The 26,897-nt window shown below is 34.2% G+C and overlaps 1 protein-coding gene across 1 annotated transcript in view; it reads right to left on the reverse strand.

Annotated features, from left to right (window-relative positions):
* Positions 1-23,234, reverse strand: part of LOC149776723 (SCO-spondin-like) — a 51,559-nt gene extending 28,325 nt beyond the window's left edge. The window contains exons 1-9 of the mRNA XM_089942527.1: positions 22,972-23,234; positions 16,062-16,242; positions 14,086-14,132; positions 11,325-11,651; positions 7,686-7,932; positions 6,352-6,398; positions 5,015-5,090; positions 4,271-4,417; positions 231-286 (exon numbers count right to left, since the gene is read on the reverse strand). Of these exons, the coding sequence (XP_089798653.1) occupies positions 231-286; positions 4,271-4,417; positions 5,015-5,090; positions 6,352-6,398; positions 7,686-7,932; positions 11,325-11,355 (604 nt within the window). The 5' untranslated portion in view covers positions 11,356-11,651; positions 14,086-14,132; positions 16,062-16,242; positions 22,972-23,234. The remainder of the gene's footprint in view (positions 1-230; positions 287-4,270; positions 4,418-5,014; positions 5,091-6,351; positions 6,399-7,685; positions 7,933-11,324; positions 11,652-14,085; positions 14,133-16,061; positions 16,243-22,971) is intronic.
* Positions 23,235-26,897: the final 3,663 nt, after the last annotated feature.

Genomic DNA, 26,897 nt, shown 5'->3' on the forward strand with positions numbered 1-26,897 from the left:
ATTCGCATTATTTGGAACAACAACCATGAATTATTTTATTCAAATTTGTATTTTGTAATACAGCACATCTACATGGAACTTTGCACTAAAAAAATCTTTCAGCATATAATCAATCAAAACAGATGATTACGGACACAATAGTGGAATATATAAATATGCTATCATTATTCGCAATCATGTTGCAATACAACAATAGTAAACTAAGTGGGTACAGGCATATAAAACTTTACCATTCGAGCCTGGTTTCATTGCACACATCTTCTGCAATGTGACTTCTTCACAGTAGCTGAAAACAGTAGAACAACCACTATAATCTCTCAACATATACATCTTTTGTTATCATGTACATGTTCTCAGCTAAACAAACATATTGACCATAATCTACTAACTGGTAATAATGTGTTGGCAGATCTGTGTCCATGCTGAATAGAAAACATAAGATTATGTGAATACCCATCAACCCAGATTTACCAACACATAATGTTATATATGATAAGGGTCATCCAGTTTCAAAGGTAGATGTATGTTATGAAAGTGTGAATAAAATATATTTAAAACGCTGATAAATAAAAATAATTAAAACAAGCTTAACGTGAAGACAAATTTTATAGGTAAACTGTAGTTGTGCCAAATTGTACTTCACCAAGATCAAATTTGAAGAAATACATGTGCAATACAATATGTAAACTATTAATATGTGTACGTTTCTCATATATTTTACAAAATTCTATAACAATTTTAATAACTAAATCTAAAACAAAAATTCACATTTGAATTCAGGCAGTAGTATAATTAAATACCACTTACAGTATTTCTTGAAGATTAAGTTGCTTTGGGAGCCTAATACGTTTTTCAACAATTGGGGAGGGTTTATTAAAACAAAATTACAGGTAAATATTTGCCGAAGTATGCAATACTGTTGATTGAGTTGATTATGATATAAATATGGCATTAAAAATTCTAAAATATTTACTTCTCAATCAAGGAGGCATATGTCGATCAAATATTTCAGAAATGAAAAGGAAAAAATTCCAATTGTCAGGTATGTGTAATGTCAGGATTCACACTATATACCTTCATAACCGAAAAGAACTTAAAGGGTGTCTGATAAAAATATAGTGGATATGTATTGATGTTAAATGGAAAATCATATAATATATAGACATTAATGAGCTAATATTACAGTTTATATGTTGCATGTTTAAGTCTTTTAACACAGCAATTATCCAGTATCATTTGCGTGATACTTTCAAATAAATATTAGATCACATCCTTCACTAATATTTATTCTCTCTATTGTACTGGGTATATCCATCATGATATGATGAATAATTTTATGTCTTTTGTATATATTTCCCCATAGAATATTTGTTTGAAAAAGTTCCATTTGCTACTCCCACAGTATTATTGACATCTCCCGAAACCTGTGACAAATTATAGAAAAATCTATAGTGATCGAAGATAAGGATTTTAAAGAATTTTTAATTATATATAGGGATAACAGGATTGAATGTAGTCATTAAGTAAATGCAGCTGGACAGGCACGTTTCATGTATTGAACAATAGCAAATGGAGGTCTATGTAGACTTCACAATATAAGATTCGCTTTGCATATCCTAATTACAATATCATATATTTCCCAAAAATTTTGAAATATCCATAATATGAAAGATCCAATTAAAACATAATTGCTCTTAGACCCTACATTAGAAGTTATTTTCATTGTTTGCTTCTAGAAGCCATTATCATTGTCCACCTCTAGTCACTTTCCACCTATATTACCCATAATGATTCTTTCTCTGGAAGCCATGACAATCCTGCTCTTCTAGAATAAATTTTTACAGCCTATCTCTAGAAGCCATCATCACTCTCTACCTTTGGAAGCCATTATCACTGTCCACCTATATATGGCATTATCACTGTCGACCTGTAGAAGCCATTATCACTGTCCAGGTATAAACGCCAGTATCACTGTTAACTTCTAGAAGGCATTATCACTGTCGACCTGTATAAGCCAGTATTGCTTTCCACTTCTAGAAGCTATTAACACTATCTACACTTGAGAAACAATTATCACTGAATATCTCTAGAAGTACTTATCACTGAAACCATCTGGAAGCATATTACCACTGTCCAAGTTTATAAGTGCACTTATAACTGTCCAATTCTATATAAAGTTATTATTTTATAATGTAGAAAATTGTATTACTGTCTACCATCTAGAAACCGTTATCAGTGTCCACCTTTAGAAGCCATTATCATTGTCAACTTCTACAAGCCTTAACCACTGTCCACTGTCCACCTCTGGAAGCCCATTATCACTGTTTACCTTTAGAAGCCATCATCAATGTCTACCTTTTGAAACGACATTGTGCGTCAGTCATTACCGTAATTAGTTTCAACAACGTGCTATCATAGTTATAACCATTCACACAGTTTCATGACTACATGTGTAAACGTGCATGGGCAGTGAAGTCTTGTGCTCAATTCAACAACTTAACAAAGCTAATAAAGAGTGAAATGTAGGATACTGTGAGGTTTTCGTCTTGTCATGGTTCAGTAATAATAGTGATGTGCATACAGCCATCTATTTTAATGAGTCTGTATTGAACCGTGCCTTTCAATTAAAGATAAAACACGTATTGAATGCAAGTCAGTGAAGCATAACACCTGTTTAACAATGTAAAGTTTTGAGATATGGGTGTAAAAACCGTAAAATGCATTTCTTAACCAGCCTGTGTGTATTTAATAAGCAATTGTTACCACATAGTTTGTATATTTTTCCTATGTATTGTGCAGTTTCATATTTGTTCCGAATCAAACAGTGGAACTCTACAGTCACTAACACACTACCTTAAATATGGGGATTTCTGCACCCAGTAAACCTTATTTCATATGAATATCGCAACAACGTAATGCTGAGTTGCAAAAGTGACACTTTAGTTTACGTAACAATGGATCGTCAGCTGTTAGGGGTAGTGCATCAAAGAACCCGTCATCACACACACATTGAACATTCCATGTTGACAAATGATTTTGTCTATGTAAAATGTTTTGCTTATTCGTAAGGGATCTTTTTATTTGATTTATAGTTTGCAATAAAACTAGAATCTACTTTTAAACGTCAATGCTAGTTAAACTACGTACAACGAATGAAAGGTGCATCACCTGTAAAAATGAGTGAAATTATTATTCGTTCTTTTTATATCAATGTTTCTATCTAAATAATAGCACGGAAACGAACACTGTGTAATAAAAAGAATGGGTAAGGCTCGTAAAAAGCTGGATATTAATCAAATTGTTTCATAAATTCAATATCAAATCATTACGCATTTGAGATCCTCTATATATGCACTGGCAATAATGTGCTTGTTGGCACTATTGCTTTGATACAACTGTAACTTGCTGAAACATTCGTCCTCAGACGATGACCATAAGATGTACCAAATTTCAATGCAAACCATTAAAAGCTGAACGAGTAGTTGCACTGGTAACAGTTTGTTCCGCGCAATATCAAGCTCAAAATGGTCAATAACTATAATACAAATTGCAGAAGCACAGTATACATATTGTACAAAATTAGTTGTTAATAAAATGTCCAAAAGTTCACTTAGATCTACATTTCTCACGATATGTGGGAATTTATTGAAATCTGTGAGACTAGTTGTGATCAAACGATCGCTCTCTACACTATGTTCAGTTGCAAGTAAATAACACTAACAAAAATTACAGCAGCATAGTGTTATGCTGAATCCATTTTCAGATGATAAGCACCAAATTTCACAATAATCAACCAAGACCTTTAAGACTTGTCGTACTCAAAGAGACTGTCATACATGTATTAAACTGCAAGAGAAAATAACAATAAACAACACTAGGGGATCACACGGATATTTCAAAACAATTCTTTAATAATAACCATGATACTTAAAACGTTTCATGGTAATTTATTCCAAATTGTGAGACAAGCTGCATTCACATGATATGTCAAACAACTTCCAGATAACAGTCAAAAAAGGGCAATAACTGTAATACATGTTTTGGAGCACAATATATACTAAAACAATTCTGATGGCATTCCGAAATTGAATTATATGTGCTAATATGACAGTAAAAGTCAGAAGGATAGAAGAGCAGACATTGGAATTCAAATTAAGTCGTTATAAATACAAATAGCTATGTTAATATGCCCTCATAACATGTGTCATTTATTCCACTAGGTAAATGAAAGAAATGAATGTACTTTACTAACATATTCTTTAATTCTTACCAGTAGGTGCATCCTGTCTCCTCTATGGTTGCATTGATGGAATAATTTTTACAGTCAATAACGCAATATTTATTGCATTCTGGTTTGTTGCAAGATTCTGCTTCTATATCAGAACCACACTCATCTGGATTCCCAGATATTAGAGTTCTGGGGAAAAGAAATACAATCGTTAATTTGGATATTCAGACATTTTAAAACTGTCATGTATGGATCATTTATTTACTATTTTAAATTTATATTTTTCGTGAATATCTTGTCCGGAAAACTATCTCCATTGCAATGATAATTGTGATGTAAAACTGTCATGTAAGTATCTGGATGTCTTTCTTCAAGATTCTTACTCTATCCAGGATGTGAAAATTAGAATTCTAAAATACACCATTAAAAGTGATGCAGGTAACCGTGCGCCTTAATGAAATATGCAGTAATTAGTTCTAAGGAGAAAGTTGGTTTTATTCCAGTAAGATAACATTGATTAGATGTTCGTAGCTTTACTGTCAACGCCTGGAACCAAATGCGCAACTTTTGACATATAGTTCATGCTTTCTCAGTATTTCGTAGTTTATTTTCAGTCACACTTGCATTAATTTTGTGCTTCGTTTTACCTATATGTGGCGGGATAAAAAAAATAATACGTTATATAGTGAATTGTCTTGTTATGTCTGTGTGAGGTTTTGTTTCTCCTCTGAATATGTTTCTTTGGAAGAGTCCCACTTTTAACTAGATTTTTCTGGATTTATTTACCTTGTCCTTGATCGAACGCCTGGACCGCAAGGAACCTCACACTCTCTCCAAGGTGACCATGTGTTCCACGCACAACCTAGCAAATGGGAAGATAATGATCCTTCATCAATAAACATGAAAATAAATTTTTATTTTATTTTTACTTTAGAACAAAGGATAAATAAAAGTAGAATTTAAAGTCATATCAACATAAAAAAGGTTACATCACTCACAAGACTGTGATAGCTAAAGTAACAAATGAGCGACAAAAATACCACGGACTGTATGCCAAGCCCATTGTCAAAGAAACATTTCAAAATTATATCAAGTTCCTCAATGGGCTCTACACTCTATTATCTTTAAAGGATTTGAATTAGTTCAGAGTAAAACCATCGTGTTAACAATATTTGAAATCCAATCAGGGCCATTTTCATTCATGACCAACTATATATCATACTAATACATCTGGTTTAAGTGCCATGTGGATATGAATAACCATTTCAGAATTGAAGTAAATACATACTGTATGTTACGGTAGCCATAGTCATGATTGGAACCATGTTAATGTAGTACAAACTATGATATAATACGAAGTCGTCTGGTGATATAGTTTTAACTGTCCTTCTGGGTGGATCAGTGGTGATATTTTCAAGATAACCACTCTAGTGGCCATATTGGATTGCCACTATTCTTACTTAAGACCAACCATAGAAGTCTTCGATTGAAAATCTTATGATGAGATAAATTTATGCTCAGGGAGAAATAAAAAACAAGGTTGCATAACTGAATATCAGATTGTACTTTTGTCGTTAGCACCAAGTATATACCACAAAAGCTTACTAGTGTGTGTAACCATATTAAATGGACCATTCTGAATGTGTGTACACGTATGACATGGACCATTATTTGCATATCTACACTTATTCAGCCAATGTGCGTATATGTTAGATTGCTTTCCAGTAGTTTATCGTGTGCATATGGTTCCTTCCGGGCTTTTCCCCGGTTCCTTCTTCACCAGTTATATTGTCCGCCATGTATAGCATATCCTGTGCTAAAACATGGCGTTAAAATCTACAACAGCAACAACAACTTACATAATCGGTCATTGTGTGTATATACGTACATAACATCATTGTGTGTATACTTATGTATTGGATTATTGTGTATATACATTTGCAGTGGATCATTGTGTATATCCTGACAAAACGAAATTTTTTGTGTATATACATAGATAATAGATCATTGTGCGTGAATATTTAAAAGCTGGTTCATAGTGTGTGTATAATGGATGACTTTATGGATCATTATGAGTATGTATATACTTGTGTAATTACACATACTATGAAAGTAAAACTTACAGTTAGGATTGACCGTGCAGTTAAATTCACCATTATTATAACACATGCTGAAAGTAAAATTAAATTGTTCTCATTAAAATATGTGCAGCTATATTTCTCATATGATCTAAATATTTGAATATCAAACAGTTTTGATATCTGAATTCTAAACAAGTCATTCGATTAAAAAAATTCTAATAAAGTAAAATAATATGGAAATTATACGGGTATGTTTTATAAACAGTTTTAATAACTGCATGAAAAATATGAAATAGAAAATGTATGCTGACTCAGTATTGACTAAGTTAAAACACAGCACCATATACTACTAATCTTTCCGTTGTTATGGTAATAGGAAGTGATTGTGATATGCGAGTGCTGGAATATCAATTTTGTAATTTTAGCATAGAGTAGCCATAAATGAAGATTCATGAGTTTGATAGAGATTATATAAATGTGAATTTTGTGAAATTGACCTATCCAGCACTTGAAATGACATCCACAAACAGGAACATAACACTTTAAAGCAGAATCTCATGTGTGCTGCTGTAGTGGAGAAATCCTACCTGAAGGTCACAACCAGTTTGTGAGAATACGGTTGTTCTGAGTTCTTGCACACAGTTTCTGACCATAAATGTTGTATTTCCACATTTCACCCGGACAATTGTGATTCATTATCTTTCTTTCATATTTAACCAGCAATGAGTGGTGCGAAAAAGACAATCAACAGTACAGTTGTAACTAGGGAAATATGTAGTAGTCCTGAGAGTGTTTATATTATTAGAAAGATTCCAAAACGTATAGTTAACAATACATTTTTTGCTGAAGGCAAGTATTACTGATAAGGTCAGCCAAAATACAAATTCTAAGAAACACTGCAGATGTTACTAAACTTGTCAGCATAACGATGTCATCAACACGGTAAACAAGTGCAGTCTTATGGATAATACAAATATCACATCTGTAAGGTAATTATATATCTTACATATACCACTACTTAATGAAAACATGTATGTGTATCATTATTATCCAAGTCAAACAGTCTCACTGATGTCTATTTTAAGATTCATTAGTTTCACATTTTTTCGTGCCGAAGGAGTCCATTTTTATTGATATTATTTTGTGACTAAAGAGTTCATATTTCAATAAGAGTGTTTTTATATCCAACAATATTTGACTCCAGGTAAAACTGAGGGTATGAATATCATGTGCCAGGCTCATCTTAAACGCAAATAGTTGAGATATTTACACAAATAAAATTAAAAAGACTTATTTCTATTGGTCTGGATACAACGATTTCGAAAGGATCCGCATAAATATTGATACCATATTCAGTGGACTATAATATTACTAACCAGGTTTCACAGGGATTTGTTGGTGATGGAACTGTCATGTTCTTCTGTATAGGATTGCCTGTCGAATCATAGCACGGGCAATCATTTTCTGGGATGCAAGTGCCAGCCATGTCCACCATTCCATCTGTGCAGACACAACCCGGTATACAGGTGTCTGATTCAACACATGTAGACCCAGTCCTCTTTGTTAAACAGTTGAGATTACAAGATGATGCACAATCAACATACATCCTGTCACCTGGACAGTCTGTTAAATGATAACAAGTAAATAAATGTAAACAGGTTACTAATTTGATCTAAAATGTGTAGAAATAATATTACATTTTAGATATAATACAAAAATGGGGTAGGAAATGTAATATTCAGTTAAAGTTTGAAAAGGTACTTATTAAAGGTATTAAAAATTGCCAATATACCTACATTCATTGAATATCAATTGCCAAGCCAAAAGTGCCCTTATAAAAGCGGGTTTAACTAAGGTACTTATGCAATACGCAATTGGCATTATGTTCCTGTATATTTACCAGGCAGAAGCCCATATTCCAAGGACATTATTCACCCCCAGCAATTAATAATACGAGGCACTGAATGGCAAACAATATAATCTCAATTTGATACCTCAGATAAGTCCCAATAATCGGAATATCATCCTTCTTTGGACCAAGACTGAATATATAGGCCTAAGATGCAGGAAAAGTCCTGAACTCATAGGCTTTATATTTTATGAAAGACAGATCTCTATTAATGAGATTTATAAGCGGAATTAGTCTTTCAAAACTGCACCTTCAAATTTTAGTTCCCAAAATATCAGAGCTACCTTTAAGTGTGTGACTATGATGTTTACAACCCATTGTTTTGCTCTTTTGATTTAGATAGAATTACGAAGTCGTAACTGGGTAAAGAGTCTGTCTTAATCATCCTCAACATAGACACAGCTAAAAACGAGGATTCAGTTGGAAAAAAGCTAGAGGGATGTTGCTTCTGGAACAGAGACCCAAGCTTGCAAAGAAAAGGGACTAACTCATAGTTCATAGTGTAACATCTTAGCAGCCATTTTCACCAACCAAAAGTGAATTACACTACTCCTCCTCTGCCACCTTGTCAATGAAGAGCGAGGGATTGATCTCGATACATCAAGTACTTAATCCGTCCCGAAAGACGTATGTCAGAGCTTTAAAAAAAGTGTATTGAAAACTTAAGAGTGTTATAGTGGGTTGATATGTAGCTTTTAAAATAAACGGATACTAAACAAAGTTATGAGCCGACATGAAAACGAAAATTTGTAAATGCATTTAAATGGGATCTAACTTGATACATATTGTTTCCTACTGCATCAATTACAGAACAGTGTCTCGATAACATCATACAATTTGAAATTTGACTGCTCTCTAACCCGAGTTTTACATTTATCAAACTTGCTTAAACGCTGGTCTATTCGCCAAGTTGAAGAAGAATGATGTGCACTAGTGACCATGATGACTGGAGTAAACAGAGAGCTACCAATATGATCCATGACATCACAAACTATGTATGTGAAGAGCCTGATAGATTATTCTGAAAGGTGGGAGGTAAAAAACTTGATGACATCTTAGAATGAAGGCATCCACCACTCATGCCATCTGGTATGATACTGGTGGGATATAGTCCACAAAGGTCTATCTATGAAAAACCAAAAGTGATTGCACAAGAATTATGAAGATAAATCGTACTAAATAGCTATATCATTAAGGATAGTAGGAGAAAATATGAACCAAAAGGTGTTAAAATATTTTAAAATGCATATGCTATACCGTGGACGAATGTTACATATCTGCAATCCTTAAAACATAATTACATTTTTGATGTATAAGTTGCATCCCATTGAAAGGTCCCAGATTTTCTAAGGTGATTCTCGCCATGCTGTGTCTCAAAGGTAGTTGATGTCAAAATACGTTTGTTTCAACGGGATGTAAGACGAATGTGTTCTCAATTGGCACTGACATGGGACACACTGTATTCAAAGTACACTCGCAATAGGTACATACGTTAGGTATTTGTGTGTGATATGTAATCAGCACAATGCCATCTTCGCTTTTTATGTGAGCGAGCCTTTCACTGTTCTTTCTTTCTTGGTAAAGGTGTGTGTCTGCTAGTCAGTGATGAAGAAACCATTATGTTAGGACCGTTTGTCTCTGTCAGTACAAGCTCTTTGCCTTAATATTTTTTTTCCTTGATTTTGGTATAATAAAATAATGATCTTCTGTGTACCTGTCCACTAGAGAATTGTCCGTACTTCAAAGGAGATGAAAGGAGCGTGAATGGCCATTTTATGATACTGATATGCATCAACTGAAATGTTGTCCACGTCCATTAACACGCAGAGATACATTATGCTTTAGAGAAACTCATGATCCTCTAGAAAAACGGTCCACATGTAGGATGCTGAAGTGGAGGGAATCTTCAATTTACTACGCTCTATGGTGATATATTAACTCCTCCAGCCTAAATCTCAGGTATCAATGGCAATGACGGAGTGAGTGTCGGATGTTTGAATCGAAACACTAGTCAGTGGAGGTATCTGGAAGAGCTGGGAGTACTTGATCTTTGAAGTATCTGAATGATATTTCAAGAGGTAAGAAGACATAAGCAATGAGCCAATGACATATCTAACTGAAGTCCAACACCATCAATGTCCTCTGGTCTGTGACTATTGTAAAGAGAGAACGTGTTCGTATGCTTTTATGTGAACAAATTAACGACTGGACTACCACAAAGATGAATTATTGTCTCTGCTACAGACTAGTGAAGAGGCAGTTTTGTCAGTGACAAGTGTTACTGATTTATGAAATCTTCTGTTGGGATTAGCCCCCGCTTAATGTCTCTGCATGGAAGAGGGACAGCTCGCAAAAGGCTCTCCTGAATCGCAGCTAGACCGTTGATCTATCCAAGTTAGCATCACGACTGAGGTGAAGTAGATCTGTACAGATCACGATGGACATATAGAATGCATGTATCCATATCTTGGCAACAACAATTAATTAATCTCTGTAGTGTACCTATGTATAGTGATTACTCAAATATATTAAAGAAAGCAGCTGCAAAGCTATCCGAATGTAAGACTATGGTAAATAGACTCAACATCTTCAGCTGCAAAACCTCAAAAACCTTTTTGGGTAGATTTATCAATTTACTAGGGTTCACAGGTCTAGTCCTGAGTGCCTGGTTAATCTAACTACTGTTTTGAAGCATGTACAGTTATTCCTAAGCCGAATGTATTCGGGATGGCTGACCAAAACAGTTGTCTATGATACAGTCATATTTAACCGTTAATAAGTAGTGAAATATGTGTTTGAGCAACTTTATTTAAAGGTAATGTTTGCAAATCTTGCGGTTAAATGATACGCATGGGTAGATCTAACAAAAATTTGGATATTTGATGCATATACCAGTCAAAATCTATTTATTGTCTGATGACATTAATTCTTCGATTGTCACTTGCGTGCGCATTACTGAATTGTTCTGTGTCCACAAGAGAATGGAATCACATATTTAATATTTGTATCGAATGCATATCAACGATGTAACATTATATAGGCATGTAAAATAAAAAGTTTACGAACACAACCATAAAAACAATTAGCACTATCTATCTATACTTACAATGTGTGGAAATAAACGGCGTGCTTGTCATTGTGACGGTAGTCTCTGTAGTGGTGAAGGTAACAACAGATGTTCTTGGTGTTGTAGATGCTGTGGTGCAATAAATGAAACACAATTCTGCTTCAAGCTCTTGATTCGGAGTTGAACACTTTCGTGTCCTCTTCCGTACGCCAATAGTCCCACATTCTCCGCTGCAAGGCTCCCAATTCTGCCATGGGTTGCATACTGGTGGTGTTGTGTGTGTCACTATTTGCGAGGTGGTCGTCACTGTCTGTAATGTTGTTGTAGATGGTGTGTGTACCGATGTTGTCGTAGACTGCGTGGTCACTTTTAAAAAATGTAAACGGCATGTATGTCAACGAAATAAAATGATTTTGGAGATAGTTTTGTCCCTTGCCAAATATCAGTGGGTGAATCAGCTGTGCTGTCATTCAATTTAGTCCACACCATACCTTTACCTTTCTAAAATATGTTGTAAGGGCATAATTCTGAACATCATGCACATACGTTAACAACAAATAAATTGTTGAGGTAGATGTTCCATTCATACTGACTTTGTGTTTAAAATCACCTGAAAGACTGAAGGATGCAATATTTACATGCATACAAATGGCTTAGTTTAATTTACAGCCTGTAAATATCTACAAAATTGGTAACCATGTAAAACGCAAATGCACGTGTCAATTAGTGATAAATGAAAAACAAAGTATATATGTTCATAGTAAATTAGAACACTCATATCAATTCCTTTCCTAAAAGAAAATAGTTTTCAAATAAAACGTAAACATTTAGAAAGCTTGACCAACGTTGTTGCCTTAGAATGTGTCAAAAATGTCAGACAGCGTGTATTAACATCAGCGAAAATTTCTCGTATCTTATACATAATCTTTACAACACTGAAATGAATATTAGACGTTTAAGAGCTTAATATATCATTCAAGATCTGGCCTTATTTATAATAATCTCTGCAATGCCGATTTCTGAACATGGCAAAATGGAAACATCTGAACTAAGTCTTTTATCAGTAATATCAGTACCTATTTTATTTTTATTTCACAACTTTTGTATTGACACAATGTTTAGCGCCATGTTTTCAGGTAATCTGAGTATTTTGTTCTAAACTGAATGATAATCACACGCAGGTGACATTTGTTCATTTGGGAAATCTGTTAATGAGATTTCACAAATTGTATGATCTAAGTGTAACTTACAGAACCAAGCAGCATATTATCCACTTAAACAATATTCCAAGTTGTTTTTAACTATTACTGATTTTGTAGGTACTGTACACTATGTATTACTTAATGTTAGTACCTTCATCAACATGATGAACGAAAATGAAATAATTGTCATGGAGCATTCAGTGGCAGGCTTGAGAAACGTAACTGCACTGCAGAAGTGAATTTGATTTGTTGCTGAAAATAGGTCTGTCATAACAAATTACATCTTCTGGCAGCGGTAGCACCAGATATTTGCAGAAACATGGAACAATGGAATTCACTTACACATGCACCAAATAGAGCTGCAGATGGAAAGAATGGATTCTGAAGCGGCGTCAAAATGGCCACTGAGTCGCTATAAACACCAATGGCTTTAAGGCAAATTCCATTAAAAAGGCCTAAATTGATGTATCATTTAAAAATACGCATGAATGGTACAAGCAGTTTACGAGACATGATTGACAGTCCCTTTGACAATGTAATACAAAACACAGAACCCGCCTATGTCGAAAAGAGGGCACGTTCTATAAAACTGTTATAAATAAGTGCACGCATAATTATTTCGTTTGCATTTGTGACCTATAATCGTTTTAATAAATCTATGATAAAATGGATCTAAATTGTCAGCATTATTGATTTCATTTGGATTGTAATAGCAAATGTAAATGTAAATATTGTGTGATATATTCGACTGAAGAATATAATAATATTATTTTACATTATTCTTGTCTTTATTATTATTCTATCATTTTTTATATATCTGAGTCGTACTAACAGCCTTTTTTATTTTATTGATTTCATACAGTTTTGTCTTATAAATGAGTGACTACAACAGGTGTCTTATAAAAGTGCACATGCAGTATTTGCATTTCAGAGAATCAATGGTGTACATTTCTGACTTAGTTAATTCCAATTAAGATTCATATGCACATATTTTAGGCCTGTGCTGTCTCTGCTTCATGTCAATTTGTACATGTTTTCCAAGGACAAGCAATTTTATGCTTCTGCCCAATGCCATGATCGTTGTTTGGATAACAATGTGCTTCAGTTTATCCAGTAAGTGAACTCTACATGTACTGTGACATTTATAGACTAGCAATATCAAGTTAATAACGTAGTTTATTGTTCTGAAATATAAGATGCGAAGCTAGATGATATATTCCATGAATAAGTAGGTGCTATATCATTATTGTTACATATCACACGCCTGTAATAATATATCATGTCTTCATTGGTATGTTATGATATTATTGTGATGCACTGTACATCAAATGTTTTTGGTTTCAGTTTGCCCAAAAATGTTAAAGAGTCAGTCAGTGCTAAACCGTGTTAGATAATTTATAAAAAATATCATCAAATTTCATTATTGACATTCTATCACAATGCAACATCCACCAGTTATTTGACTTCAGAAAGCTTTCTAAATAAAGACATAGGAGATATATAGTGCTTTGAAAAAATTACTGTTGAAAAGATTCATCAATTTATAATCAAATGGTGAGATTGGCAAATTAAGATATCTTGCATATAGTTCTGCTTACCACAATTTGAGTCATTATAACACTCAAGTAATCCATACAAGCACACACTGAAAGAGATAAGGTGGATTTTATTGATTAAGATGTATTTATATAATAGCAGTAGTGTCATTTAGGAATGCGTAAATTCACCAAAAATGTAAGCATAACCCATTACAAATATGCATTTAATATTAGATTAATTCACCAAAACATAATTATACCCCCTTACAAATAAACAAATTTATGAACATTGCAGTCATATCATCTTGAACAATTTAAGACATGTAACTTTCAGTATTGTTAAAAAAAAGTTCAATAACATAATGTAAGTGCTTGACATTTATATCAACTGGCACAATCATGAGCTTATTAAGTGACCTTTTGCAACGGGGAAATGAGACAGTTTCATTATCTAGTTATTAAATGTGTTACAAAACTGGATTTGAAAAAGACCAGCAGGAAATATCTTTCACCTCATTCCAAATTCACTGCTTTTAAATATTTCATGATCTCCGGTGTAAGAACAGTAAATCTAAATGTATAAGGAATCATAGTTGTGATCCTGCTGCAACATTTATCACAACCTCAAGATGTCAGTACAACACGGAACATAAATATGTTGGTGAATTTCTGAACGTTAAATATACAAGGTAGAAATATCATTTTAATTCCATAATTTCCTCATGATGCAATTCATATAGGATTGGAACAGTGCTGAAGAGACTACAATGTGTGCAACTAAAGAACAAGTCTTTAAGTTATAATCAGCGAACAAAAATATCTCAAACATTTTGACTTATGGATTGTTGTTCGTAATCATTCTGGATCATATTTGTTTTAAAATAGCATGAACTCACAACTAATGGTATCCATAATGAAACTGAAACAATTTATAACACCATTAAAATGGCATCCTGCTTCTAACAATTGTAACACAGGACCTTGTTTGTGGACATACATTACAGACACATGATATACACATCTGGAATCTTATTTGCCGGCGGCTGCACAAAGCCACATTATTTGCATTGGACTTATGGATCATGACATGACAGCTGAAAAATTAATGTCGGTGTCCACCAAGAAATTACCATTTATCATAATTGAAACACAAGGAAATGATGTTTTATTGAATGCAAAACCCCAGATATTACTATTTGTTCTTATTTACTTCTGATGCTGACAACAATTCTGATTTTCTTGAGTAATATGATAATCAAAAATAGCCTTGGCGTCAACTATGTTGGTGGTAAGGTTTGCAGCATTTTCGTTTAGGGCACCCTAAGCACCATACGAAGACGTTACTGGCAACCTCATGAAACTATGAACATCCATTTAGGAGAATTAGGAACATACTATGTTAATTGTGGAGGCCAGCAACTCATCATTTTCTTAAAATATTTACGACCACATAAATTGTATGACATATCTTTGCTGAAAACTCTATATAAATATGATTATCAAATCTGGATTTAAAACATCTTGGAATAAATATGATTGTGTGTGTGTGTGTGTGTGTGTGTGTAAGTGCACAGTTCCATCGGTAATTCTCCCAGCAATTTAGTAGGTGTAGACATAACAAACTTGTGCAAGGCGACATAATGATGATAGACGATGGACACAAGATGGAAAAGACCATCCCATAAGCAAGTGCTGTCCATACCATTTTGACACCATGGGCCACTGAACGATGTTTTTCTGGAAACCGACGGCCGCAGCAGAAAACTGAAAAGCATGACAATATAGCTGCTCGAGATATGGCATTCCATTTAAAATCAGCAAGCGGCCCGCGGTCCAAAGGTTGGACAAAACTGCCATAAGCTCTTCCAGCAAATAATCAGTAGATATATAAATGATTTAAAAAAGGTAATTCATGTAAACTGTATGCACTATATTATCAACAGGATAATTTATACTATACACAGTGTACTTACCAATACATCGGTTGATGAATAGTTTTACATTCGAGGCCATTGTACTATATACAGACTACTTACCAATAAGCACAACGGTTGATGAATACTGTTACGTTCGCAGCTATTGTATCATTTATATATACTGCTTCATCTTCATTAGTATTTCCTGGGACTGAATCTTTCTCTACGTATCCCACATAACCATTGGCCGGGGGTTCTTGTCCAAATCTTTTTGAGTAGATTTCTCTTGTTATTGCACATACTTCAATTATAAATAAGGAAACAAATATAAAAATCACAAAATAATTTAAATTCATATATATATATATATATATATATATATATATATATATATATATATATATATAAAACACCTCAGCACAATAATGATTATATATTAAGTAAATTGTAAAAATGAAGAAACAATTAGCAATAAAGTTTAAGAAGAGTATTTTTCCAAATAAAGCAATCGCGAAATAGGACTAGAACAATAAAAACTGCTACAGTTCTGCATTTAAATTAAACAGAAAGGAAAATATAATAATAGATAAACTATATGGTCACACTTTCTTTTGTAAGTTAATTCCCTCATAAAGTCTTAATTGTTCCTGGTGGAACACGATAATAAGTTTCCTTTGTGAAATTCACATCTAAACATCCCGCTACACTGAGTGGGGGTGAAAACAAACTACTATGTGTTCACCCTGAATGAACACTGTAGGATATGCAGGGAATGCACTCATGTTAAGATTAACCCTACAGTAGGGATGCATGTATCTGGTGTGTGTTCACAAGAAACTAAGCTTTGAAAATTAATATGACAAAAATAGTTTAAATTCAGTTTAAGGTGAAACATGTAAAAATTAAATTTATAAAATACAGTGAACGCTCATATACCTATTTCATATGTCAATGGCCCTTTTATAAGGCACGGACCCCATGAAATTATAGCCTGTACATAATTTATTTCACTTCATTGAACTTCCTGACTAATGAGAGCATGTCATAATGTGAGTGCACATACTTAAATATGTTATGTACGATTATGATACATCCATTGTATCATCACTTAGTATAATGTTCCCCCGTTGTAACACATGCCACTTTCTTTCACGACTCACATATGCTACATAGTTATCCTGTGATATGCACTAGAGTTTTGTTCACATGAGAATTTGAACAGAAAAATCTGTTTTAGCGTCTGGAAAGGGCATTTAGTAAAAGGAATTAGTACAGGAAAGACTTAATAAATTTGTAAACTCCAGAAACTACTGTCTCATGTACAAAGAATACTGCTTTTTATCACTGTAAGCCTCTGATCTGGAATCAATTTTGATTATTCCTAACATGTCACCACCTTCTCCCAAATATATTTGCTCTTATATACCATGCTGACGTACAAACATATTAACTGGAAATGTGTCGGTTATACATGGGTGCACATAATATGAATTTACACGTCAAGTCATAGTACAGACCTGTGCATTTAAATAGTTGTTTATTATACGAATGCATACAATGTAATATAATATGCCTTACCTAGTCAAAGACAACACCTTCTTAAAGGTCAAATACCGGTATGAAGATGGGTTGTTCAAGCTACATTTTATAATGTTCCATATGTGAAACACCATTTATGTTGTCATCCATTTATATTACATCATATTTGAATAAATGTGTTTAAAGTTATGACCCTTACAATACAGATGCAGATATTGCCTGCCCTTGATGTGTATGTGGGAGTGACTTGTGCGTATCTCGAAATCATCCGCATTTGATAAATGATTAACAATCAGTGTTTCCAACATCAATATCGAATCCTCCACCTGACTTAATGAAGTTTTTAAGGTCATATCTCTAACTATCCACACGGAAAATGATCTGAATGAAATAAACTATCTCATGAATGGAAAATAAGAAAATTTCACCAAATAATAAATAATGGTGACACCTTAAAAACAACTATTATTTTGTTGTTGTAAAGGCCATATACCTCAGTATAGATTGTAATATTTTGTTCGTAAAGGAGGCATTATGAAAAACACTTCCAAAGGCTAATGTTTACTTCAGACATTGAAACATGTTTCTAATTGGATTATGCATAGGTAAGCACATGCTCTATACAAAGTGGACTGGGGTATCGAAAGGCACTTCTAAGGTAATACGATAAAGGCATCCATAAGTGTTTTAAATGAGGAAACTGTTTAACATGTTCATTACTCACTTCTATTTTAGGAACTGCGTAAAATATGTGGTGAAGTGAACCAGCTGTTTGTGTGGCTGCCCTTCAACAGCAACTTCAGTTAGTCTATGATATATGGGTTATCAAAGAGGTTTCAGGACCTGAATGCTGACTATTCAATCACCGGGATTTAGCAGAGTAAATGTTCAATAATTTATTTTCAAACAAATATTTAGTTTATATGATGTATATTCTTTTAAAACAAAACTTGTTTCTTTGTGTGCTTGGAAATTGTTTGTAATCTAAAAACAAATTTAAACTTTTTATTGGAAGCACAGTGTTCAGAAAATTAGTGACTGCTTTAAATGGACAGTGTCAGTTTCATGTTCACCTTTGTAAGGTATACATGATAAAGATGTAAGTTTCAACCTTATGCATGAAGTAGGCAAATGTGTCCTATGCATGCACAATATCAACTCCTATCTTCTATAAGGGGTTCAGATCGCGATGGATGGCAATGATGTTACATCGATTATTGGTGGATGATACTTTCTATAGAAACTGCAAGGTGCATAAAAACATGCCATTTTATATCAAAAAATCAATCAATCAAATCTACCATTTGCAAATGGGTAACCGCAATGGCAGCTTTGGATGTTTCATCAGCCCTTTCATTATCCTTTATATCCCTGAGATAGAAAGCCAACATAACATAACACGTTTACCAATCTTTATGAGCAAATCAAGTTTATAAACGATTTAGATGTATTATCAGTTTGTTAAATATAAGTTTATTTCAAGATATTGAACGTGGATAAGAAATCTAAAATTGACAGTTTGTTTGATTTTGTTTTCAACAGTTTTAACTTTAGTTGTATGATTTTAGTAAGGTTGCTTTGTAAAAATGGTGGTTTTATAAGATAACCAACCGACAAAGTACAGTATATTTTTAAAATGTAGCTCGAACATGGTCTCCATGTTTCGAACCATACGCGTCCATGGATATATATCCATCATTATTTAGAGAATATACGACAAATATCAACTATTAATTTGACTTGTCTGATAACCAATGTGGAAATAAGAAATATACAACTTTGAAGTATGTAAAAAATTTGGTGCTATAATTTAATGAATCAATTATGTGACAAAAATTGTGGGTGTCTAAGCATTTATGGTTTGGTATTTGGGTCAAATATGCAAGATTAGATTGACTAGAGGACAGAATACTGAAGAACCAATAACATCTGAGATAGGGTGATTCTTCATTTGCTTTAACACAGACGTCTTAAGAAGTGGAAATTATAAATGCTCATAAATTCCATTCCTTGATCGTCTAACATATCACGTATCTACAGGTAAGATTCACAAGTTGATACCGATATAGTCAAGACATAAACAAATTGATATCTTACTAAAATCCTATGTAAATAGAATACGATATTCTGGTCTGTTCATCAATCTCTTCTTGTCATGTTCTGAATCAAATCGAAGCTGTATCATATTGATTCTTGAGTTATTTGATATACAGAACAAATGTTAGTTTAGGATATAAAATAATTTGGAATCCAATACAACAAGAATAAGAAAACTCTCAGTGTTCTGTTCAAACTAAATTCTATATATTCTACAGAAGAGATTCAGTAGTTGAGTATTTTGATGTTGGTTCAGCCATTAATTATGCCGTGGCACTTGTAGGCATTATGAATAGCATTTGAAGCTGTCAATCTTGTTGATATAGTTGTCACTAACAAAAATGCATATTATGAATACTGGTTAATGTAAGACGAGATATTTTGTGGAAACCACATGGATCCTAATTACACTGAAGTATCTTCTTGCATTTCGTCTTCTTGATCCTTCGTCTCCTTCTCTAACGATTTTCACATCCTTACTCAAGCTAATCAATACATAGTCCTTTGATCATGCAACCTTATATAATTTGTTCCACAATCCTAGCATTCTTTGTATAGTTCCCACAATAATGACATTGCCGCTTAGGCTACGAGAACAACTGTGCATGAATCGGCCCTAACATGTCTCTAATCATTAACGTAGCTGACACATGCCTAGCATAAGAAGAATTGGCCAGGCAGGAAAGTCTCGTGCTTTCTATTTAAATTTCATCCTGTGCTGTTCAGTAAATATGTAGCAAACCAACTGTTGGAATGCTAAAATAGTCTTTTGTTTGTTCATGTATATTGAAGGCTCATTAACATCACTTCTCCAGTACGTAAAGGCTATATGTCAGAATGCTTTGTGTCTACGTTGGCCACACCCATTTCAGCAATCTTTTGAGGTAAAGCTCTCCAAATGCTATTCCGCTGCTTTATGTAATGGTGGAGTTATTTTGGATACAATGACATCATTTGATTACAACTTAATGGCCTTTAGGCATGTGCACCTTTCATAAGTATTTATCAACTACCTCTCTATCCATTGTTTGTAATCGTATCACTTGTGAAAACTTGAAACTTGCACATGCCCAGATGCTTCCTTTAAAATGTAGTCAATATCAGAGTAGGGTTTGGGAAGCTGTTACTTAAAGAAGGTTCTAATTTCTCTGTTTAAATTGACATTGTTTGAACAGCTTGAGAAAGGTTAATATCAGAATAATTTCGCTCAAATTTGGCAAAGCAAATACTGCAAATCAGCTAAGAAGTTGTTTACAACTTTCATTTACATTTAGTAATGGCAGCCATATGTATTATTGGCTTGGTGTCATTTATACGTTCATGAAAATCCATAAAGCTAGGATACTATGTATACCATTTGTTCAAGATCAGTTAAGCTGGTTTAAATAGCCATAGTGTTCTAAATTAAATATGAATATCCATATATGATAAAGATTTGAAAACAAAAGTGTCATGTTTGCCAGAATGATGGTTAAATATGTTTAAATTATGTACTGTAGTTTCTGAAACAAATTTGGTTTCGTTTGGTACCAATGCTGGCGGATAGGTAATAATTTGTTTGGAACAACCCTAAAAACAATATACCAAGATGCGTCTGATAAATATGGAATAATTATTGTTAATGGATTTTTATAAGTAATTTAAAGAGTTTTCCAATATTAATATTCTTTCGATATTATAAGACAGACAAGACGTATCGGAATATGCTTAAAATCCATTTTTTTTCAGAAAGATTTCGAGCAAACGTGGCCAGACATTTTTTAATTATTTATTAGTCAAATTCTTTTAAATGTTTATCTATTTTTAAATAATGGTGACAGCCTTTGATGGTAGATTTGGGATCATCTGAACAAATTACGACAGACTCTCAAGCCAGGATGACTTGTGTCAAATTTAATTTAAATCTTTAGATATGACTTTTGAACAGACTGAAGCTGTTAACATATCATCTATACTTCGTATGGGTTGTCACATTTAAAGAAGGATCAGAATCATCTGAGGGAATCCGTACAAACACTGACGCCATAATTCGCACAGTAAATTCATATGCAATGTCACCACAGAGTACAGAAGAAACGTTTAAATAACAATTGTGAATATGATGTATTACAAACAAAGAATTGAATACAGAGCGAAACTTTAAATTTAGTTGACTAAGTCATAAGGTGGTAAAAACGTTAACGCTGTTCTTGTAATAACATTAACGGTTCTGAAGTTAATAGTAAACTTTTATTTTTGTTGGGACTTGGCTCATGAATCAAATTATTTCTTCTTCCTTCATTGCTATATTCACCCAGATCAAAATTATGTAATAAAATTAATATCAAATGGGTAAATACCTAATATCAAATTAAACTGAATCTAAGCACGGTGTAACGAGCACATACGCCTATAAATGGATCATATTCAAGTATGCGTGACTTTCTTTCCATAATTCTTTTTGGGAAGTCGATCAGAAAAGACAGCTGCCAAAGTGTTAATAGCATTAGTAGAAAACGGAAGTCCCAGTAGGCGGAATAATGGATTATTCCTACGATCACAGCCAATCACTATGAGGACTAATGCAAAAGTATTTCATAGTCTTATTGTGATCAAATTGAATCACCAAAAGTGAAATGTACACATTGTTCTTGCCCCCATGAATACATTTTGTGATTTTGCCACTTCGGTAACTATTTGGAAAAGGGCTATCATCCTTGAAGTCAGCTAATGTGGTCTTTGGAAAGGAATCAATAATTCGAAAAGTCTAATGAAATCGTCTTTGAATAGTGTCATCAGTAATTTGTACACCCTTATGTTAGTCATTGCAAGAAGATACATATGCGCAAAGGAAGATGTTTGCTTTATGAGTCAACGATCACTGTCTGGTGTACATACATATGCTGCGAGATGCATATGGATATGCCAGGGTAATGGAGCTGCATTACATCTCAGGATACTACACTAGCAATGGAAAAAGCAAAACCATATTATAGCATGTCTGCGGGATGTACTTCATCATTACAAACAGAAACTTGATAAAGGAGAAGAGAAATGTAATTTTCTGATAATGCACATAAGAGTTCCCCAAATCTGAAGGTAATCAATAACAAATCTGAATGTCACAGCAGTCCAATGCAAGTCCTAGTGGTGAGAATTCTAAGAATGTAGAAGAGAATAGTATCTCCTCAAAATTAAAAATATTCAGATAAAGACCAAAACGTTTACCAACTTTAAACACAAACAGTTATATCAATAAGGTACTGCACCAAGGGAAGGTAAATTTGAATGGAAAGACATATGGAATAGACAGGATATCTACAAAACCCAGCTCGAACATTGGCAGCGTATAAAAACATCACACAAGCATAGCTGAATATGTTATAGTACCTGTAACAATAAGAGACAAGAGTACCTGTGGATATTAGTGGTGCAGAAGTTGTTTGCACTTGCGGAGTGGTAGTAGGAGCAACAGTTATAGTTGATATAGTTGTCGTTGTGGGTACTGTCGACGTCCGCACATATGTAGTTTGTGCAGCTGTTGTCGCTGATGCTATGGAAGTCGGTGGTTTTGTGGTAGTTGTTGATGCTGTAATAGTTTTTGGTGTAGTAGCTGACGTTGAAGTTGTGAATGTCTTTGGAACTATGGTAATCAATGGTGTTGTAGTAGCTGGCGGCACTGTATAGTCGATATAAAGGCAATATATTGAAGATCACTAAATGTGGATAGAAAGGACACATGTGGAAGAATAGTCCATTATGTGAATGATTATTTTCACACCAACTATATTAAATAGATGGGGAATGATACCTTGTAAAATATCACTGATATATTGTTTCCGGGAACAATAGTCTGTTGGATAGACGGAATCGATTTCTAAACATTTCAAAAAACCACACCTTCTGGGAGAAAACAAATTTGTGTACTCAACATCACAATATCGATAGTCCAAACATTAATAAAGAGTTGACCCACTTTTTGGAAGCACTATACAAACTTGTCCATCGCGAACATAAGTACATGAGAGCCACCAACAATGGTCTCTAGTATTATAATGACGGCATATCCCAATCTAACCTTCAAATCGACAGAGGGTCATTATTTTCCAACTGTTTAAATTATCGAAAACCATATATGTTGAGTAATAATATGGCTACATCACAACTAGCATTTTTGTGTCCATCAGCCTATATACATATTCCATGTTCGACCCTATTGATTAATACAATTATGAAGTAATAGCAAGGAAGTGCTTGAAACTTGTGGATCAGCTTTTCTAGGTCTCATGGGTCGCTCTCTTGTGCATGAACATGTGCAATGAAAAGTATAGGACTCGAGCATGATAAGGTGTCACAGTTGTATTAATTATCACATATCATTATACTGAAACAAAAATGATAAATCAATACCATATAATACAAAAGTCTCTGCGATGTAGTTCGCCATTTTCAAGGGAAAACTGATACAGGACACCATAGATTAGAGGATATGTTCATTTTCTGGTGATGGTCATAGCAGATCCCAAATGTCATGGCAATCAACTGAAATCTGAAATACTAATGCAGTCAAAACAAATCTGAAACACACAGCTGTCTGCTGCAAGTCCTGATGGTCAAACACTTTCCAAACTGACATGAGCATATTCTTTCCTCAATACATAAATTCTAAGGCGAAGACCAAGGAAGTTACCATGTTCCATGAAATCCATGAAAACAGTTTCATCAATGAGATAATCTATCAAGTGAATGAATAGTTGAATGGATCGATAGATGGATACACGTGTTTGATGATTCCTATAAAACCCAGCTCCAACACTGGCAGCGTGGAAAACAACACACTAGTATTATTGAATAAGTAATAATAACCGTAACACTAAGACAAAGAGCACCTATAGTTGTTGGAGGAGAAGTTGTTATGGGTGCTGCAGTAGTTGTTTGAACTGGTGTAGTGGTAGTTGGAGCAAATGTTGTTGCTGCAGTTGCTGTTGGTGCTATTGTGGTTGTCTGTACGTATGTAGTTGCTGGTGCAGCCGTCGTCGCTGCTGCTGTAGAAATCGACGGCACCGTGCCTGATGCTGGTGCTGCAATAGTGGTGTGAACTTGTGTAGTCGCAGATGGTGCAGCCGTGGTCCTTGGTGCTGCAGTAGTTGTTGCTACTTTGGTAGTGCTTGGTGCTGCAGTTGTTGTTTGCACTGGTGTAATGGTAGTTAAAGCAACTGTTGTTGGTCCAGTAGTTGTTGGTACTACTGTCGTCGTCTGTACGTATGTAGTTATTGGTGCAATTGTCGTTGCAACTGTGGCAGTCACTGGTACAATTGTAGTTGTAGGTGCTGTAGTACTTGTCGGCATGGTGTATACGATATGAATTTTATTTCGATATTATTTGAGAGGAAAACCATTTGTTTAGACTTTTCAGTCGAAAAAGAATTTGCTCATATCTTGGGAAAGGAATATAAGTCTGAAATGAATGTGAAATATTGAAAAGTGATCTGAAATATGCCATTTTGACAACGTCGCACTTCGTGGCACAGCAGTATATGTTTGGTCCTCAAGTTAATACGGAAATTTTCATTCTTTTAGATGTGAAGGGAACTTTTTCTGGTTTGTTTGGAGTCACTTCATAAGAGTATAAGATGCTCACCAATTCTCAATAATAAATAAGATAATTCTTTTTTACGTGTAGAACACGCCTTTTCTTCACATCTTCCTCTTACACTGATTATGACCATAGAATCGTAACTAGTATAATAAACAAACATGATGCTCGATTGTTCATTGTTTCCTCCCAACGGGATAATGACTTGATCTTGAACTTATGAAGCGAGTTGAATAACATCAAGCTCTTGCAAACCAAGGCTCGCACCAGAAGAATATTATTTAAAGAGTTTTTCTTTTCAGTTAATATAAGTCATTACTCATGTTAGATTCAGATCATCACAGTTTTTATTTTGATGGAAATACTAATGAAAAAAGAAGATACGAGTTAAATCATTTTGTTTAAGACGGTGGACCTGTCATTTGTTGTTCCGGAAAATACAGTATCTGGAGTTAGTGCGCTGTTTTATAGCTAGTAAAATATATTTGTTTAATTCTTACCAATTATAATTCAAAGAATGAGTGTGAGGTTTTATCAGTTTCACTTCAAAGCATTTGAATTGATGACATATATGTGAAGGGATGCTTATGAATGCAGATATTCCAGATTTACTGTAATGCATTTGTGACCGGGTAATTACATAGTTCAATATACATCGGTTGAGTATCGTATATACGACTAATTCGGAATGTAATCTCATGATAAGAGCTATTGTATGGTTTAAACATATTGTTGCTGGATAATGTTCTTTCAGTTTGTGTCTACAATATCGTCCCATCAAAGCTCAATATATAGTTGCATATCATTATACTGAACCAAGAATGATAAATCAATACCATATAATACAAAAGTCTGTGCGATGTAGATCGCCATTTTCATGGGAAAACTGGTACAGGACAACAGTGATCAGAGGATATGTTCATTTTCTGGTGATGGTCATAGCAGATCCCAAATGTCATGGCAATCAACTGAAATCTGAAATACTAATGCAGTCAAAACAAATCTGAAACACACAGCTGTCTGCTGCAAGTCCTGATGGTCAAACACTTTCCAAACTTACATGAGCATATTCTTTCCTCAATACATAAATTTTAAGGCGAAGACCAACGAAGTTACCATGCTCCATGAAATCTATGAAAACAGCTTCATCAATAAGATGATCTATCAGGTGAATGAACGGATGGATAGATGGATACACGTGTTTGATGATTCCTATAAAACCCAGCTCCAACACTGTCAGCGTGGAAAACAACACACTAGTATTATTGAATAAGTAATAATAACTGTAACAATAAGAAAAAGAGTACCTGTAGTTGTTGGAGCAGGAGTAGTTATGGGTGCTGCAGTAGTTGTTTGAACTGGTGTAGTGGTAGTTGGAGCAAATGTTGTTGCTGCAGTTGCTGTTGGTGCTATTGTGGTTGTCTGTACGTATGTAGTTGCTGGTGCAGCCGTTGTCGTTGCTGCTGTAGAAATCGACGGCACCGTGCCTGATGCTGGTGCTGCAATAGTGGTGTGAACTTGTGTAGTCGCAGATGGTGCCACCGTGGTCCTTGGTACTGCAGTAGTTGTTGCTACTTTGGTAGTGCTTGGGGCTGCAGTTGTTGTTTGCACTGGTGTAATGGTAGTTAAAGCAACTGTTGTTGGTCCAGTAGTTTTTGCTGTTACTGTCGTCGTCTGTACGTATGTAGTTATTGGTGCAGTTGTCGTTACAACTGTGGCAGTCACTGGTACAATTGTAGTTGTAG

This window comes from Sinohyriopsis cumingii, chromosome 18 (genome assembly GCF_028554795.1).
Source record: "Sinohyriopsis cumingii isolate HCF-2022 chromosome 18, ASM2855479v2, whole genome shotgun sequence".
In the NCBI taxonomy this organism is placed as follows: Eukaryota; Metazoa; Mollusca; class Bivalvia; order Unionida; family Unionidae; genus Sinohyriopsis; species Sinohyriopsis cumingii.